Source organism: Trachemys scripta, chromosome 19, assembly GCF_013100865.1.
Source record: "Trachemys scripta elegans isolate TJP31775 chromosome 19, CAS_Tse_1.0, whole genome shotgun sequence".
NCBI lineage: Eukaryota > Metazoa > Chordata > Testudines > Emydidae > Trachemys > Trachemys scripta.
Window position 1 is genome coordinate 17,550,377 of NC_048316.1, and position 14,265 is coordinate 17,564,641.

The 14,265-nt window shown below is 55.7% G+C and overlaps 1 protein-coding gene across 1 annotated transcript; it reads left to right on the forward strand.

Annotated features, from left to right (window-relative positions):
- The first annotated feature begins 672 nt into the window (after positions 1-672).
- HSPB7 (heat shock protein family B (small) member 7) lies at positions 673-13,403 on the forward strand. The gene is made up of 3 exons (XM_034753554.1): positions 673-1,028; positions 5,155-5,288; positions 11,191-13,403. Exons 1-3 carry the CDS (start codon positions 866-868, stop codon positions 11,374-11,376), a joined length of 483 nt encoding a protein of 160 aa, XP_034609445.1. The 5' UTR covers positions 673-865; the 3' UTR covers positions 11,377-13,403.
- The last annotated feature ends 862 nt before the right edge of the window (positions 13,404-14,265 follow it).

Sequence of the window (14,265 nt, forward strand, 5' to 3'; positions counted from 1 at the left end):
GGCCGCAGCAGAGCCCAGACCTCCTCTCTACAATACTAACCTCACCTTGCCCCAGACATTGGGACATTTCCCAGGTGCTTAGGGACAAGCAAAGGCTGGCAGATGGGAAAAGTTGGGTCATCAAGGAAAACGGTGCCAAAGTCTGGCTTCTATTCCTGGCTCTGCTGTCGGCTTGCTGGGTGACCTTGGGCCAGTCCTGTCCCCTTGCTGTGCCTCAGTTTCCCTAACACAGATAGCACCCACCTACCTCCCATGAGGGGTGAGGTGCTTGCAGACCCTCAGACGAGAGAAGGGCATTATTAATGCAGCCGTGTGTCCCATCATCCCCCAGCCATCCCAGAATGGACATTATACTCTGAAAGTGATACACATCCCTTTCCCATCAGAGCTCGCACGTATCGCTCCCCCACCACACACACACACACACACACACACACTTCCTTTTTTTGGGCCATCAGCCTGGGGCTGACAGGAGCCAGCGAGAGCTGCATTATCCAGGCGGGCTGGAATGCTAGCAATGAGATCAGATTCCTCCCCGCTCTGTTTGTTTGGAGCCCTGGTGGAGGGGAAAGTTTCCACAGCCGCCCAAGTGATGCAGAAGCACCTAAATTTAGCCTGATTTCAAGAGGGCTGGAAGGCAGCCTAGAACCTAACGGGACTTTATAAGCCCATCAGCTGCCTCTGAGTTGTGCTGGCTCCATCCACCCAGCCTGCTATAAAGGGGACAGTGGCAGGGACACCCAGAACAAGCTCCAAGTCCCATTTTCATCCAGGAGGAGAGAAGAGGATTTCCCCCCCCACCTGTGGTTGGTTGATTGGTGGGTTGTTTCTCCCTCCCCCGTCCTCCACGAGGCCCTGGAGGTGAATGAGCTTGAAATCTTCCTCTGCCTTCCGCTCGGAGCGCAGTTTCCACCAGAGCTCCTCGCCCACCCCCGCCCGGGATCAGCACATGGAGAAAGCCCGCGGGCTCTTCGGCGACGACTTCGGGAACTTCCTGAGGCCGCGCACCGAGCCCCTGGTGTTCCCAGGCAAGTTGGCACCTGCCAGCGGGCGCGGCCCGAGATCTGGTGGCGTTGATTGCACGCGGGACGGGAAGGGGGGCAAAGCGGGCAGTGGCTGGAAATCAAGGTGTTCGTTGGCAGAGCGAGCGGGTGGTTGCTTCTATCTATGGGGTAAAACTTGCTTCTACTGAAGAACTGTCTAGTCTCCCAGTCGGTCCTTTGTGCACGTCCCTTAGCACTAAAGGGCTTTTTCTCGCCCCCGTCCTTACCCCAGCTCCTGAAGTCTCACCATGGGCTGGTGGAGGGAAGCTCCCAGCCACTTTTTTGCCTCTCCCCCCCACCCCCAGCAGTCCGGGTGGTAGGGAGCGGAGCAGGAGGGCCGAGTGTGGAAGAGCTCACAGACACGCCAGCCTCAGCTGCCCCCAGCAAGAGGCACAACAGAGCAAGCTGGAGGGGCCCTGAACGAGGGGGCCTCTCCCACCTGCTCTATTTCCGGTTCTCCCAGCAGGGGGCGCTCTAGGGGAGGGCGCAGGAGCGCGGGCATGGCTCAAGATGCTGGCTGTGGGGAGGCTCCCAACTTTTCCAGGCCTGGCCTCATGTCAGCAGGGGGGGCTGTAGAGATTGGCAGGGCAGGGTAGGGGCGCAGCCTGTCCCAACACGGGGAGCTGTACCGAACAACATGGAGCAGCAACTGGGGAGTCACGACTCCTGCAGCCAGAGAGCTGGGCTCCTAGGAGGAGTCAGCTGGTGGGGGGTGATGGGAATGTCTGGACCTCCCAGCATGGGGGATGTTTCCTCTGGGCTGCTTGTTCCCAGCATATTCCCCGCCTATTTTCAAGGGGGAAAGCAGGAAGTCAGGAATGGGCAGTGCCAGCTCTCGGGAGGCTACTTGGATCCACACGAGGGGCAGAAACGTTTCCATGCTCCCCGGCAGCAGATGTTCTAGGAGCACTGGCCATGGGGCTGTGCTGTAGGGCAGGAGTGCACACCAGGGAAGAGCTCCCAGACACTCCAGTCCTGATGGAGGCACTACCCTACGAGAGGTTGGTGAGGGGCAGACCTATGTGTAAATGCATTAGCCGTGCAGCTGCATTGAGGGAGACCCCAATGGGACATCACAAGTTGGTGGGCTCAGGGGGAGAGGAAGCATGACCCCTTCATTCCCCCAGGGATTGCCTTGACAGTGACTGCAGCGCCTCCTAATCCTTGGTTTGCCACTTTACATGTTGGAAAGAGACCGTGTCGCCCATGCTGTGCTGGACTCAGCGAGACAAGGGATCCGGGCTTGCCCCCGGTTGCTGGGTGTTTGTACGGGACTCATGGTGGGGGGGGGGGTGCGTGCGTTGGGTCGGAGTGCAGCTGGTGGCTGACAAACCCTGGGAACCTCCTGGTGTTTCTTGTAAGAGCATTGGGACAGCCCGAGCAGGTGTTCAAGGGGACATCCATTGGGAAATAGCGGGAATTGACATCCACGGCCAGAGGCAGCCTTGGTTTCCATGGAGAATAGGGGTCTGTCAGAGGAGAAGGGGTGTTGTCTGAGGGTATTTGGGGAACCACCTCTATGCCCTCACCAGCATGTCACCCAGAGGCAGGGGCCTTACCCTCATGCGCCTGATTTCTCAGCGGATCTGTATGGACAGGGAAGGGGGACAACAGAAAAAGCCAGAGGAATATAGAGGAAAACTTCTGCTCCCATCTCAGGGAGCCTCTGAAGTGTTTCAGTAGAGAGAGTCCATAAGGGGCAGGACAGACCAACCCTACGAAAAAGCATTTGGGGAGATTTATCTGGCTAAGTGTCCCCGAGGGGCTTTGATGGTTTTCACCAGCCTGGGCACAAGGGACGTTTCCTTCGCCCAGATAGCCAATGAAAGCAAGTCTTGGAGCCAAAAGTCATTTGTTCAAGAAACCAAAAAAAAATCCATGTTGTGAGGAAACAGAAAGAGAACCAATGTCATGTGACTTACCCAGGCAACCAATCCCCTTGGGGCACATTGACCTCTCTGCAGTGGTCTGTGCGTGACTCAAGTGCATAAGTGACTCATGATGGGGCCCCCTGCGTCCACCCCTACTACCGAACAGCGCTGGGTCTAGGTGAACAATTCAGAGGCAAAGGGCAGGCTGGAAGTTCTCCCGTTTATTGGGAGATTTTTGCATAAAATGGACACATTGGTAAAAATCGGAGTGCAACTGTGGGCAACTCGCAGACACGGGGTGGGGATGAGTGGTTTGCTGGGAGCAGTTTGATTGAGTGAGGACAGACTCAGCCCCAGAAAACGCAGCTTTTTATTGACTGACCAGATAACGGAGCAAAGTGGGACTCCAGCTAACGACTGCAGCAGAACCGTCCCAGAAGGGTTTTGTACAAGCATCACAGCTGAGCCTGGGCCCACCTGGCAGCCATCAGCTCCAGAGGTGGTGAAATAATGCCATTGCCCCCCCCCCCCCCCCCAAAAAAAAAGGACGAACAAAGCTGAGAACTGCAAACTCATCACAAGGCAGATCCTGGTGTTGAAAGCTGAGCTTGACGCGCAGCATAGGAACAGAACTGCTGCCACTTACTCCAATACAAGTCCATTGTCTCCAATGGACTTATTCCAGATTTACACCAGTGGAAAGCAGAATCAGGCCCATTCCATTGCACTACTCTGTAGTGGTGATCCTAAACATCCCAGCTTACAACAGGGACCTGCTGCACGGCTGGGGGGGGCACTGCTCTGGAGGACTGTGGTATTTCTTTTAGAGAGAAGATCCCAGAGTAAAACAGAAAATCTGAGCAAAACTGGGGTTGGTGAAAGAAGGAAAGTGAGCTCGTTTCAATGTGCAACTCCTTGCTGAAGAGACCTTCAATGTCAAAGCAAGGGCAGAACCCACCAGCATTACCCTGGAATAGTTGCATCTGAAGGTTTGCAGCTCATGACTTTAGGAGGCAAGCAATGGAAAACTAATACAAGGAAACAATGCATAATTAACCCATGGAACTCATGCCACAAGATTGTCCTTAAGGCTAACAGCTCAGTAGGATTCAAAAAGGACTTAGGCATTTCTGTGGATATGGGAACATTCAGCTACCTTAATGAGGATAAAAATGCATATGAAGAATACACTCATGCTCAGGGCCTTAGCCAACCATTAACTTGGTTCAGGAAGAACTTCCATGGATAGGTTACACCATAATTGTCCAATACAGGGTCTTATACCCTTCTCTGAAGCATCCTGTACTGGCCACAGTCAGACAGGCTACTGGCCCAGACGGACCATTGGTCTGATTGTGGCCATTCCCCTACTCCTATGTGAATCTGGTCATTGCAAATGCAGACGGACAGTTAGATGCATAACTGCCACCTTTGCTTGTGCAAATGCAATCACAGTAACTTTGGGCGCAAATCAAGCACACAACCGCACAATTTCGCACATGTACCACTCGATGAGTCTCTTTGCACAAGCAGTTTTGAAAGTCAAGTCCTTGGTTTCCCAAGCATTCTTCCCCCCACACTGCCATAAAGAAACATCCATCTTTCATAGCACTGACAATCAGAACCCTTTTCTGGTGAGTACACAGCTCCAGACTGGGGTTACCGACAAGGCGAGAGGGGTCATAAAATTATAGAATATCAGGGTTGGAAGGAACCTCAGGAGGTCATCTAGTCCAACCCCCTGCTCAAAGCAGGACCAATCCCCAACTAAATCATCCCAGCCAGGGCTTTGTCAAGCCTGACCTTAAAAACCTCTCAGGAAGGAGATTCCACCACCTCCCTAGGGAACCCATTCCAGTGCTTCACCACCCTCCTAGTGAAAAAGTTTTTCCTAATATCCAACCTAGACCTCCCCCACTGCAACTTGAGACCATTACTCCACTAATTGGTCCACTAATACTGAGCCAAAATCCATGAAGACTCCCTCTGACTTCAGTGGGTTTGGGATCATGCCCAATATCTAGTGGTGGGGGCAGGGAACCATTTTCCTTTGCTCCAATCAAAGATAAGAAACCCCCCCAGATTTCCGTACCCACCTGTACAGCTGCATACAGCAGCTCCTGGTAAAAAGCTGGATTCCTGTGTCACCCTGGGATGGGCCCTGATCCACCCCGGGCACAGGGAGAAATCTCTGCACAGGGATCAGGAGTGATTCACTTTGTTCTTTCCTCTCCCCGCAGCCCGGCCAGGCAACATGGGAAACATTAAGACCCTGGGGGACACCTACCAGTTCGCCGTGGACGTCAGCGACTTCTCCCCCGAGGACATCATTGTCACCACCTCCAACAACCAGATCGAAGTCCACGCTGAGAAGGTGAATAGCTCCGCCACAGCGGTCTTCCATGTGCACAGGAGAACAGGGCCTGGAGCAGCAGCACTGGCCGCTCCCTCAGCCCATAAGGCTCCCTCTGCCCTGGGTAGAGCTGTCCCCTTGACAGAGTCTTGTAGGAGTTGTGGGCTCGGTGGGCTGGGCAGGACAAGACAGGGGTTTACTCCAAGCCCCAGGTTATGTGTTCATCCAAAATTCAGTGACCCTGTCCCAAATCTCCACCCAAACCTCAGCCCCGAGCTCAGGCTGCGCCTCCACCCCCACAACTCAAACCCATCTGTAAACAAAGGGCCTCCCCCCAAGGGGAGCACTGCAAGTGGCCCCTCACCCCAGTTTCCTTTTTAAGTCCCTACCAACTTGGCAGAAGCTTATCCTCTACTCCCTCAATAGTGCAAACGATCCCTAACCCACAGTCCCAAAACAATCCAGACTACCCCCAGCACATGTAGCCCTGAAAACCTGGCTTCAGTCTCACCAGACTTCAGTGTCTTTGGCCACGCCTCCAGCCTTCTACCAGGACCCTCACCCCAACACTTCTTTCTGGGGTGCAACCCTGGTCTTCCCAGGGGAACCCCCACAGCCTCTCTTCTGGGAGCATCCCTTGCTCCCCCTGGCCCTCTCAGTCCAGTCCACCAGCAAGGAGACATCAGTGGGTAAGTCCCAATTGTTTCCCTGTCTTTGGCCCTCAGCCCCAGCTCCAAGCCAGCAGGCATCTCGCTCTGCCTGCCTGCCTCCCACCCTGGCTCAAACCCCCTTGCTACATGCCTACCTTTTCCCTAAAACCACCCTCTCTCTCTCTAACAGCTCTCTTCTCCTGCTAGCCACCTGATTGGTCTTTTATAGCCCCCAGGTGCTGCCCCGCCCTCTTCATTGGCCCAGTTGGGAACACATGTCCCTGAGTCCAGTTCCTTTAAATAGGCCTGTTACCCCCAGCTCTTCCCCTCAGTCTGAAACTGGCCCTGTCCCTTTTTTGAGGTTTAACCTTGGGGGATTTCCAGGCCAAGCTCTAGACCTGACCCCTGCAGGTCTGGCTAAGCTCAGTTCAGTATCTGGGGCTCGGGGTGCTTGTCCCAGTGGAATCTTCTCGTTTTCACTTTTAACAGCTGGTCCTGTGGGCTTCGTTGGTCAGGTCACCACGCTGGGATACATGTGCCCCTGCACCACCACCTTGCCCCATCTCGTCCCAACACAGATCGCTGCCCCAGGCTGGAGCAGGGCGATGCGCTGAGCGAGGGCTCTGCAGGAGATTCTGCAGCAGGCAGGGCAGGTTCTGTCCAGCATCTGGCCCTCAGAGTTTGTGTTCGGAGCAGGCACGCCCGGTTCTGGTCCACTTATGCCAAGGGGGCTGCATTGACTTCACTAGAGTGGCTGGTGATTTACACATCTGCGAGACCAGAATCAAACCTGATCTATTACCCACCAGAGGAAGCATGGGAAAGCTGGTTCAGATCCCTCCCTTCCCACAGCTCCCTCTCTCTGTGGGTACTTTGGGAAGCCCGAGATTGCTTCACACACTGCCCCATTTGATCACTCTAGGGTGGCACCTGGCCTAAGATGGTAAACGCTGTTATCGTCCCAAAGTCAAGTGCCACCCTTTTGTGACAGCTCGAATGACAGCTCCCTTCTCTGTACCCTCTACCATCCCCTCCCAGCACCTTTGGGGGCAGAGCGCGATGGGTGCAGGGAAATGCCGTCCCAGAGCGAGCGCAGGCTGGCGTCTCTGTACCTGCTTTGGGAGTGCCAGAAGACCTGGGCATGGATCTCCTCTCACATACACTGGTGTCACGCCGCTGACTTCAGTGAAGTGATTCCTGATTTACATCCGCCTGAGTGAGAGGAGAATCAGGCTCCGGGCCACCTGCCATCAGTTCTTCCCTTTCTTTAACCCCTCCCCGGCCGCTCCAGGGTTTTCCTCCTGGCACGTTTGCCCCATTCCCAGGCCTGGATCATCCTTCCTGCTGCAGCTCGCTGGAGCAGCTGCCAGGCCCACCACCTTGCAGAGCTCCTGGAACACTCCAGAGTGCAGTTAGCAACAGGCCGACTGGCTCAGGGGACCGTTACTGGACTCTAGAGCCTTTTGCCTGTCGCTGGTTTGCACTTGACCCAGGGTGCTGAACGCTAGGGTCACTGATAGTTTTCACCCCATCAGACTCAATTTCCTTACCCACCCCTTGGAGATCCTGCTCCACTCACATTTCTCTTCTCTTCTCTCCACTCTGGGCCTGGTGTCTTCTAGCATCCTGCCCTTTGGACAGCTGGTCTCACCTATTAGACATCTTCTTTCCGCTTCTTCAGAGCCCCCCCCTTCTTCTCGCGGCCGGCTCCCTTCCCATCTCACCCTCAGTAGCCCTCACATCCGAGCTGACCTCACCTGTTCTCTTGGCTTTGTCCTAACTGCAATTGTGAGCTGCTCTTCGGGGCAAGGGGCATGTGGTATGGAGTGTGCATAAGGCACTGGGTACAGGGCTATGTCACTGATTAAAGGGCAGTCTGAGGCCATCATATGACATGAGTTTGATGGGTCTCAGGCAGGACTCTAAATCACACCACCAGCACTGGCAGCAGAGACCAGCACAGAATAGACCCCCTAGGCTATGCATGCTGCCCTCTCCGCCCCAGAGGAGGTCTGTCTAGGGCAGCAGCAAAGCACACTGGCAACGGGACAATACCGAGGAAACTTGCCCTGTGACTGCCCGGGCTGTGCCCGTCCTGGGGATATATAGGGCATGAGGACAACATTCTCCAGCGCTGTCACCTCTCCCTGGTGCTAAATTCATTATGGGGCTGGCTGGTACATACTGATCTTCTCTGCCATTCAAGGGCTCTGTGCTGCTCATGTGCACCGACATCTGCTCACTCCGCGGCCAGGTTCCGGGGACACTATGTTCTGGAGAGTATCCATGGAGATACGGGCCACTGTGCTTTAACGATGTGCTCTTAATCACTCCAGTGGGAGCTGCAGAATGATGTAACCTTCCCCAGACTCTTCTGTGCTTCCATTCGGACGGCAGCTCCAGCCTCCGTGTTTGGAAACACCTCCGGGAACAACTCAGATGCACTATCTGGGTGGGTCGGGGGAGAAAGGGAATACACAGCTACTGCAGCAGGGGCCTCTTCCAGCGGGAGGCGCTGTCGTGTATGTTGCAGGAGCTCTAGCTAGGAAGGAGCTCTCAGCTACTCCAGTCCCAGCCTCTCCCAGCAGGAGACACTAGAGAATGGTGCACAAGCGCTGGGTATGGGGAGATTACAGCTACTGCCACCCAGCCCCTTCCAGCAGGAGGCGCTGTAGGTAGGATGCAGTGGCTGTGCACATGAGTACAATCAGCCCCATACAGCAGGAGGCGCTGTAGAGAGCGGTTTGGGGAGCTCACAACCACCTCAGTCTTAGCCTCTGCCACTAGGAGGTGCTGTGAGCTACAGCTGTCCCACAGCCATGCCCCCTTCACCACTCCCTACAGTGGTACCTCTTGGGAGGGGCTGGTTACTTGAGTAGATGTGAGCTCCTCCGGGCCTAGAGCTCATACGCAACCGTTGACGCTGCGCACAACCTGTGAGAGCAATGCCATCCGCTCCAAGAGGCGTGTGGCCGCCCCACCATGGAGCAGGCCCGGCAGTGCCTCTGAAGACGCACAGACAGGCCTTCTCCACAATAACAGGCCTTTGCCCATCTCCAGCAACTTCCGTCTGCGGCGCAGAAAGCGCTTTCCAACCAGGAACGAATGTAGGGTTGCCAGGTGTCTGGTTTTCGACTGGAAAGTCCAGTCGAAAATGGCACCTGACAGTGTCCGGTCAGAAACACTGACCGGACAGCCAATGTCTGGTTGCCACTTGCAGGGGTGCCGGGATAGTTGGGGCCAAGCAGGCGGACAGCCAGGCGCTGCAAGGGGATCGTGGCATAGAGCCAGGAGCAGCAAGTGGCCGTGCCCTCCTCCTTTGCTCCCCCAGCGTGCGCCCATGTCTCACACGCCGCCACCTCCAGTGGCAGCAGCAGCAGCACCAGGGATGGGCAGCGAGAGCGCGCCCAGGAGCAGCCCGGGCTCCACTGTTCCCCCCTGCTTCCGCTGCTGCTCCTGCCCCGCGGCCCCTGGCGACCCCTGGACAGTGACCCTGCCACGCCGCCGACAGCTCCCACGTGGCATGGGAGAGTAGCCAGGACAGGGCACCCCTCCTCCTCCTCCATGCACCTGCTGTGCCCCCTGCCCAGCACCTGGGGCAGCCTGAGGAGAAGAGGGTCACTGCTCAGCCCCTGCAGGAGAATCCCTGCTCCCCTGGGTGGAGGGGCTCCGCCTGCCACTTGGCAGAGGGACCGGGCTGCAAGTAGCATTTCACCTCTCTGCTGACCCCCTCCACACCTTCTCCCCCCAGCCTAGAGCCGCTGTGTCCCCAGCCAGCCCCTGCGGCTACAAAAGCCCCATGCGCCCTGTTCCCCCAATGGGGCCGCCTTGGCTCTGAGCCTCACCCCCCTTCCCGGGCCTGCACACCACACACACCCCTTTGCAGCGCCTAGGGCCAGCTCCCCTCTCCCTCATTCCTCAGGGGAAACATGGAGACCACAATGCCCCACACCCAGATCCCAACACCCTGAAATCCTCGCCTCTGGAGGGTATATGTGTGTGTGTGTGGGGGGGTGTCATTGTGTCAGTATCGGAGTTTATTTAAAGGTCTTTAACGTTTTTAGGAACCTTTGAGGGGGCGCTGGAGGTTTAGCTCAGTAGAGTCAGTATCTCCCCTTCTCCCCGTATTCTTCCCTCCCTCTCCCTCCTCCCTCAATGATGTGTCTTAAAGAGGATCCTAAATACCCGCAGCCTTGTTGGGGTTATCACGGGACTGGCCCCCTTGGACCTTTTCTCTGTACAGCACAAAGAGGACCGCGTCCCCTGGTCTCAGCGTGCTCTTGGTGAAGGGGGCAAGAACGAACTTTTCAGCCAAAATGAAAACGCAGCCAGCGAAAGCCCATGTTTTGCTTAGAGGGGAGAGGGGGAATCAGAGCAGCTTCCGTGGCTGACATGCATTTGCTGTGTTCATATTTCATGACGCACAGGAGTTGTGTAGTAACGATCGGTAGCCCGACTGTTCTCCGTCGAAGGGTTGTTCTGGCACCAGGCTTTTCTATGCCAGCTCTGGTCCGGTGCAGGGTTAGGGATATCGGTACCGGTGATTATTGTATAGTAGTGAGCAACTCCATGACACTTCCCAAAGTCCCCTGACAAATCTGAATATCTTCGCCCCACGCCTTTCCTCAGACAACTTTGTAAGAGTGAAAGAAGGGGTCGGAAACGTGCCATTTTCTGCAATATTCCTGCTTTGGAGTTTAGGTGGTTTTGTTTTGATTGGAGGGGAGAGGAGTGAGCAGGGGTGGGGCCTTGGGGAGGGGGAAGGGCCTTGGGGGAAGGGGGCGGAGCAGGGGTGTCCGGTTTTCAGAAATTGGAAAGTTGGCAACCCTGTGAATTAAGCTCCCAGCCCATCCCAGCAGTCAGTCGGTATTCGGTCCATTTGTCGGATAGGGCCCCCAGAGCGCAGAGCGTGCATAGCGGCAGATCCAGGAACAGGGCTCTGGCGTCATGACTCCCAGTCTCCTTTAACCACTCCCTCCCTACCCAGTCCAAGACACTCAGGTGCCTCCCACCAAACCTGGGGAGCAGGTAAATCTGATTAGAAAGCACAAGGGGCAGGGAAGGGACTCACACAAGGTCACAAGCAGGGAATGGCAGAGCCAGAACAGACAACTGCTTTCCCTACTCTTCTCCTACTCTGCCCTAAAGAAGCAACCTCCTTTTGGCCCAGGGCCATCTTCTTTCACCCATGGCCTGGGGCAAACAAAAAGCGCCGTGCCAGCCCGTGCTGTAGCCACCAGCATGACCCACCTCTGTTTCTTTCTCCCTTCCAGCTAGCCGCAGATGGGACCGTCATGAACACCTTCACCCACAAGTGCCAGCTGCCTGAAGACGTGAACCCCACTTCCGTCACCTCTGCCCTGGGCGTGGATGGCACCCTCACCGTCAAAGCCAGGCGGCACCCAGCCAAACACACAGAGCACGTCCAGCAGACCTTCCGGACTGAAATCAAAATCTGAGCGGCTGGCGCCGGGGGGGCGGGGCGGGGTATGGGGAAGCAGCTGGCCTGAGATGCCCTAGAAACAACTCTTTAAAGAGCAGCGGGGGCTTCTTTCAAAGCTTCAACAAAAGCAAGGGCCATTGGGCCAAATTCTGATCCCAGTTACACCAGCATAGGGGCAAAGTCCTGGTCCCACTGAAGTCACCGGGGGCCAGATCCTGAGCTGCTGTCCAGCAGTCTGACCCCATTGACTTCATTTGCCTGCAGCGAAGTCACATTTCCACCAGCTCAGGAGCTGGCCCCGCGAGTTTTGCCGTTGACTTCCAATTGGCCCCTACGCCTGACTTTGCTGAGAGAATGATTTAGCCCCACTTAGGAGTTTTGCCATGAACTTCAGTGAGAGCAGGATTTGGCCCTGGCGCTTCTGGATTTACACCAGCGTCACTGAGATCAGGATCTGGCCCCATGGGCTTGTGCTGACGTGACGGGGAGGAAAATTTAGCCCCCAGTGTGTAACCTGGAACTCTTGTCCTGATGGGACCCAAACTCCTCCCAGGCTAGTAGGTGTAGCAGGTTGTCCCACCCTAGGGAAGTAGGGAGTGGGGTCCTGAGCCGACCCAGGGCCTAGTCCTTGGGAGGTTCAAATAACAATCTCTGTATAGGGAGATCCAGGCATTCATCGTATTCATTTATCAGACTAAATTCACTGGGCCTGATTCTTCTCTGACCCTGGTTTTACACCGCTGTAGCCCCACTGAATGGAGTTACTCCTGATCTACACCGGTGTGAGAGGAGACTCGAGAGCACTGACTTCAGCGGAGCTTACCCCAGGGATGGATTTGGCCTAGTGAAAAGAACTCGCCTGTTTCATCCCTCGGACTGAGCTCTACCCGAGAAAGATGGGAGCAGAAGTGTTTCTGGGCTTAAGATTTCTCCACGTTTCCCAGGAGACATCAGCAGCTCTGTAAGTGGAAATCCACTGGGAGGGGTGATAAGAAGGAAGTCCCGGAGCAGCAGAGCTGTGCAGCAGGGGATGGGGGTAGAAGGGGAGAAGGAAATTACATGATATCAGCATCAGGCTCTGTCGCTCCCCCTCCTGTTTGGTTTGTAAGACACAAGATAAGACCAGCCAACAGTTGAGTCCCTGGCAGAGTTTTAGACACAGGGTCACCACATTCATCTCTGATGTAAACCAGGGGAACTCCCTTGGGAATCAATGTATTTGGCCCTGGAGGTTCTTTCATAGAACTATTACAATTCAATTCCACGCACAGATTTTGCACGGCGAGAAAGTCGGAGCTTGTGGGTGAGAGCTAAATTGCTGGTGGGACTCTTGCTAAACAAAGACCTTGGTCATTCTTGAGGCAGTGTTCCCTTTGGTGGGGAGGGGGAAAGACCTACTCAAGCATGGGGGGGGGTCCCCAACCGTACCCTCAGATCCAAACACTCCTGAACTCTGGCGATGCTCAAATCCAAGTCTGAAGTCTGGGTCAGTCCCATCTCTTATATAGAATTTTACAGACACCAACCAAGCCTCACTACAGCCCTGAGAGTTCAGTAAGTAGCACTGTGATCAGGTGCCAGGTTTTAAGACCCTGTATTTAAGATGCACAGAGCTATTTTGCTGACTCACCATGGCAGCCAGAACAGGTGGGTCTCATTAGATACAGTTCAGGACTATAAAAAGCTCCAAGAAAACTAGAGGCAGGAGGGAATCTGTAGGAACAGCTTGAGGGGGAGTCTGGGTTATGATTTATTTATATTTGTAAGTACAAGTGCTGCCTCAGGAATGGAGGGGCAAATCCCAGGAGAGTGAGTCTGACCAGAACCAGTAGTGTGAGTGCTGGGAGGGGATCACTCCTGTTTATACAGCCATTAATCCCGTTTCTCAAGGCACAAGAATCAGAGCCAGGAACAGAACCTAGGAGCACCAGACAGCGGCCCCAGTGCCCAGCAATGGACTCAGGTAACCGAAGGAGTCCAACATGGAGCATGTGTACAGAGGACGGAGAAGAGAGAGGGGCAGGGACAGACCCACGGAAGGGGATACAATTTGGCAGAGTCTAGGTTTGACAGCTCTAAATCCAGTTGCAGCCAGGTCCCCACACAAAAGGCCGGGANCCCCCCGCCGAGCGCCGCACTGCCGGAACCCCCCCCCACCGAGCGCCGCACCGCGCTGCCCCCCACCACCCCAAGATTGGCCGCACCTTACCAGGTGCCGCCCCAAGCACGTGCTTGGTTGCCTTGTGCCTGGAGCCGGCCCTGGGTCTCAGGACAGAGGCGTCCGGGTCTCCCTATCACCAAGGCACAGCTGGGCCCCTTCTCACCGCTGCTCTGTGAGCCACATGCAAGGAGTGCGGGGAGCCTCCATCACAAACGCCCACCTGGGCACCCACGACAGAGGGATCGGAGAGCGAATGGGACATTGAGACAGAACGTGGGGTCCTTGCAGGTCAGGACTGCTGCCCCCCATCAGAGCAGGGACCCTGCATTGCCATTGCCTGTCCCTGTTCTGGTCCGTCTCCAGCGCCGTCAAGCCTACATTCATTGATCGTTAAATACCCTCTTTTCCCACATACCTGGGCGTTCCTGCCAGGCAGCCGGAGGGCCCTGTTAGGAGTCAAAGCCCATCAGCAGCCAGGGCTGGCTCTCCAGCTGGCTTGGTTTGGGCTGACAGCCACCTGTGCTTGCAGTGATGCCACACGCTCCTGGGCAGTTGGGGGCAATAGTACAGGGATCTGGCCGGCCCATACAGAGGGTCAGGGGGTCGTCACTGGCGGATTAGATTGTTCCTTACAATCCCCTTGAGATGACCCCTGGCTCGGGGCTCTCATTACCCTCACCAGGAGCTGGGGAATCCCTGGGAGGTTGGAGCTGATGATGGCCACAGAGCTGGACAAGTCTGGCC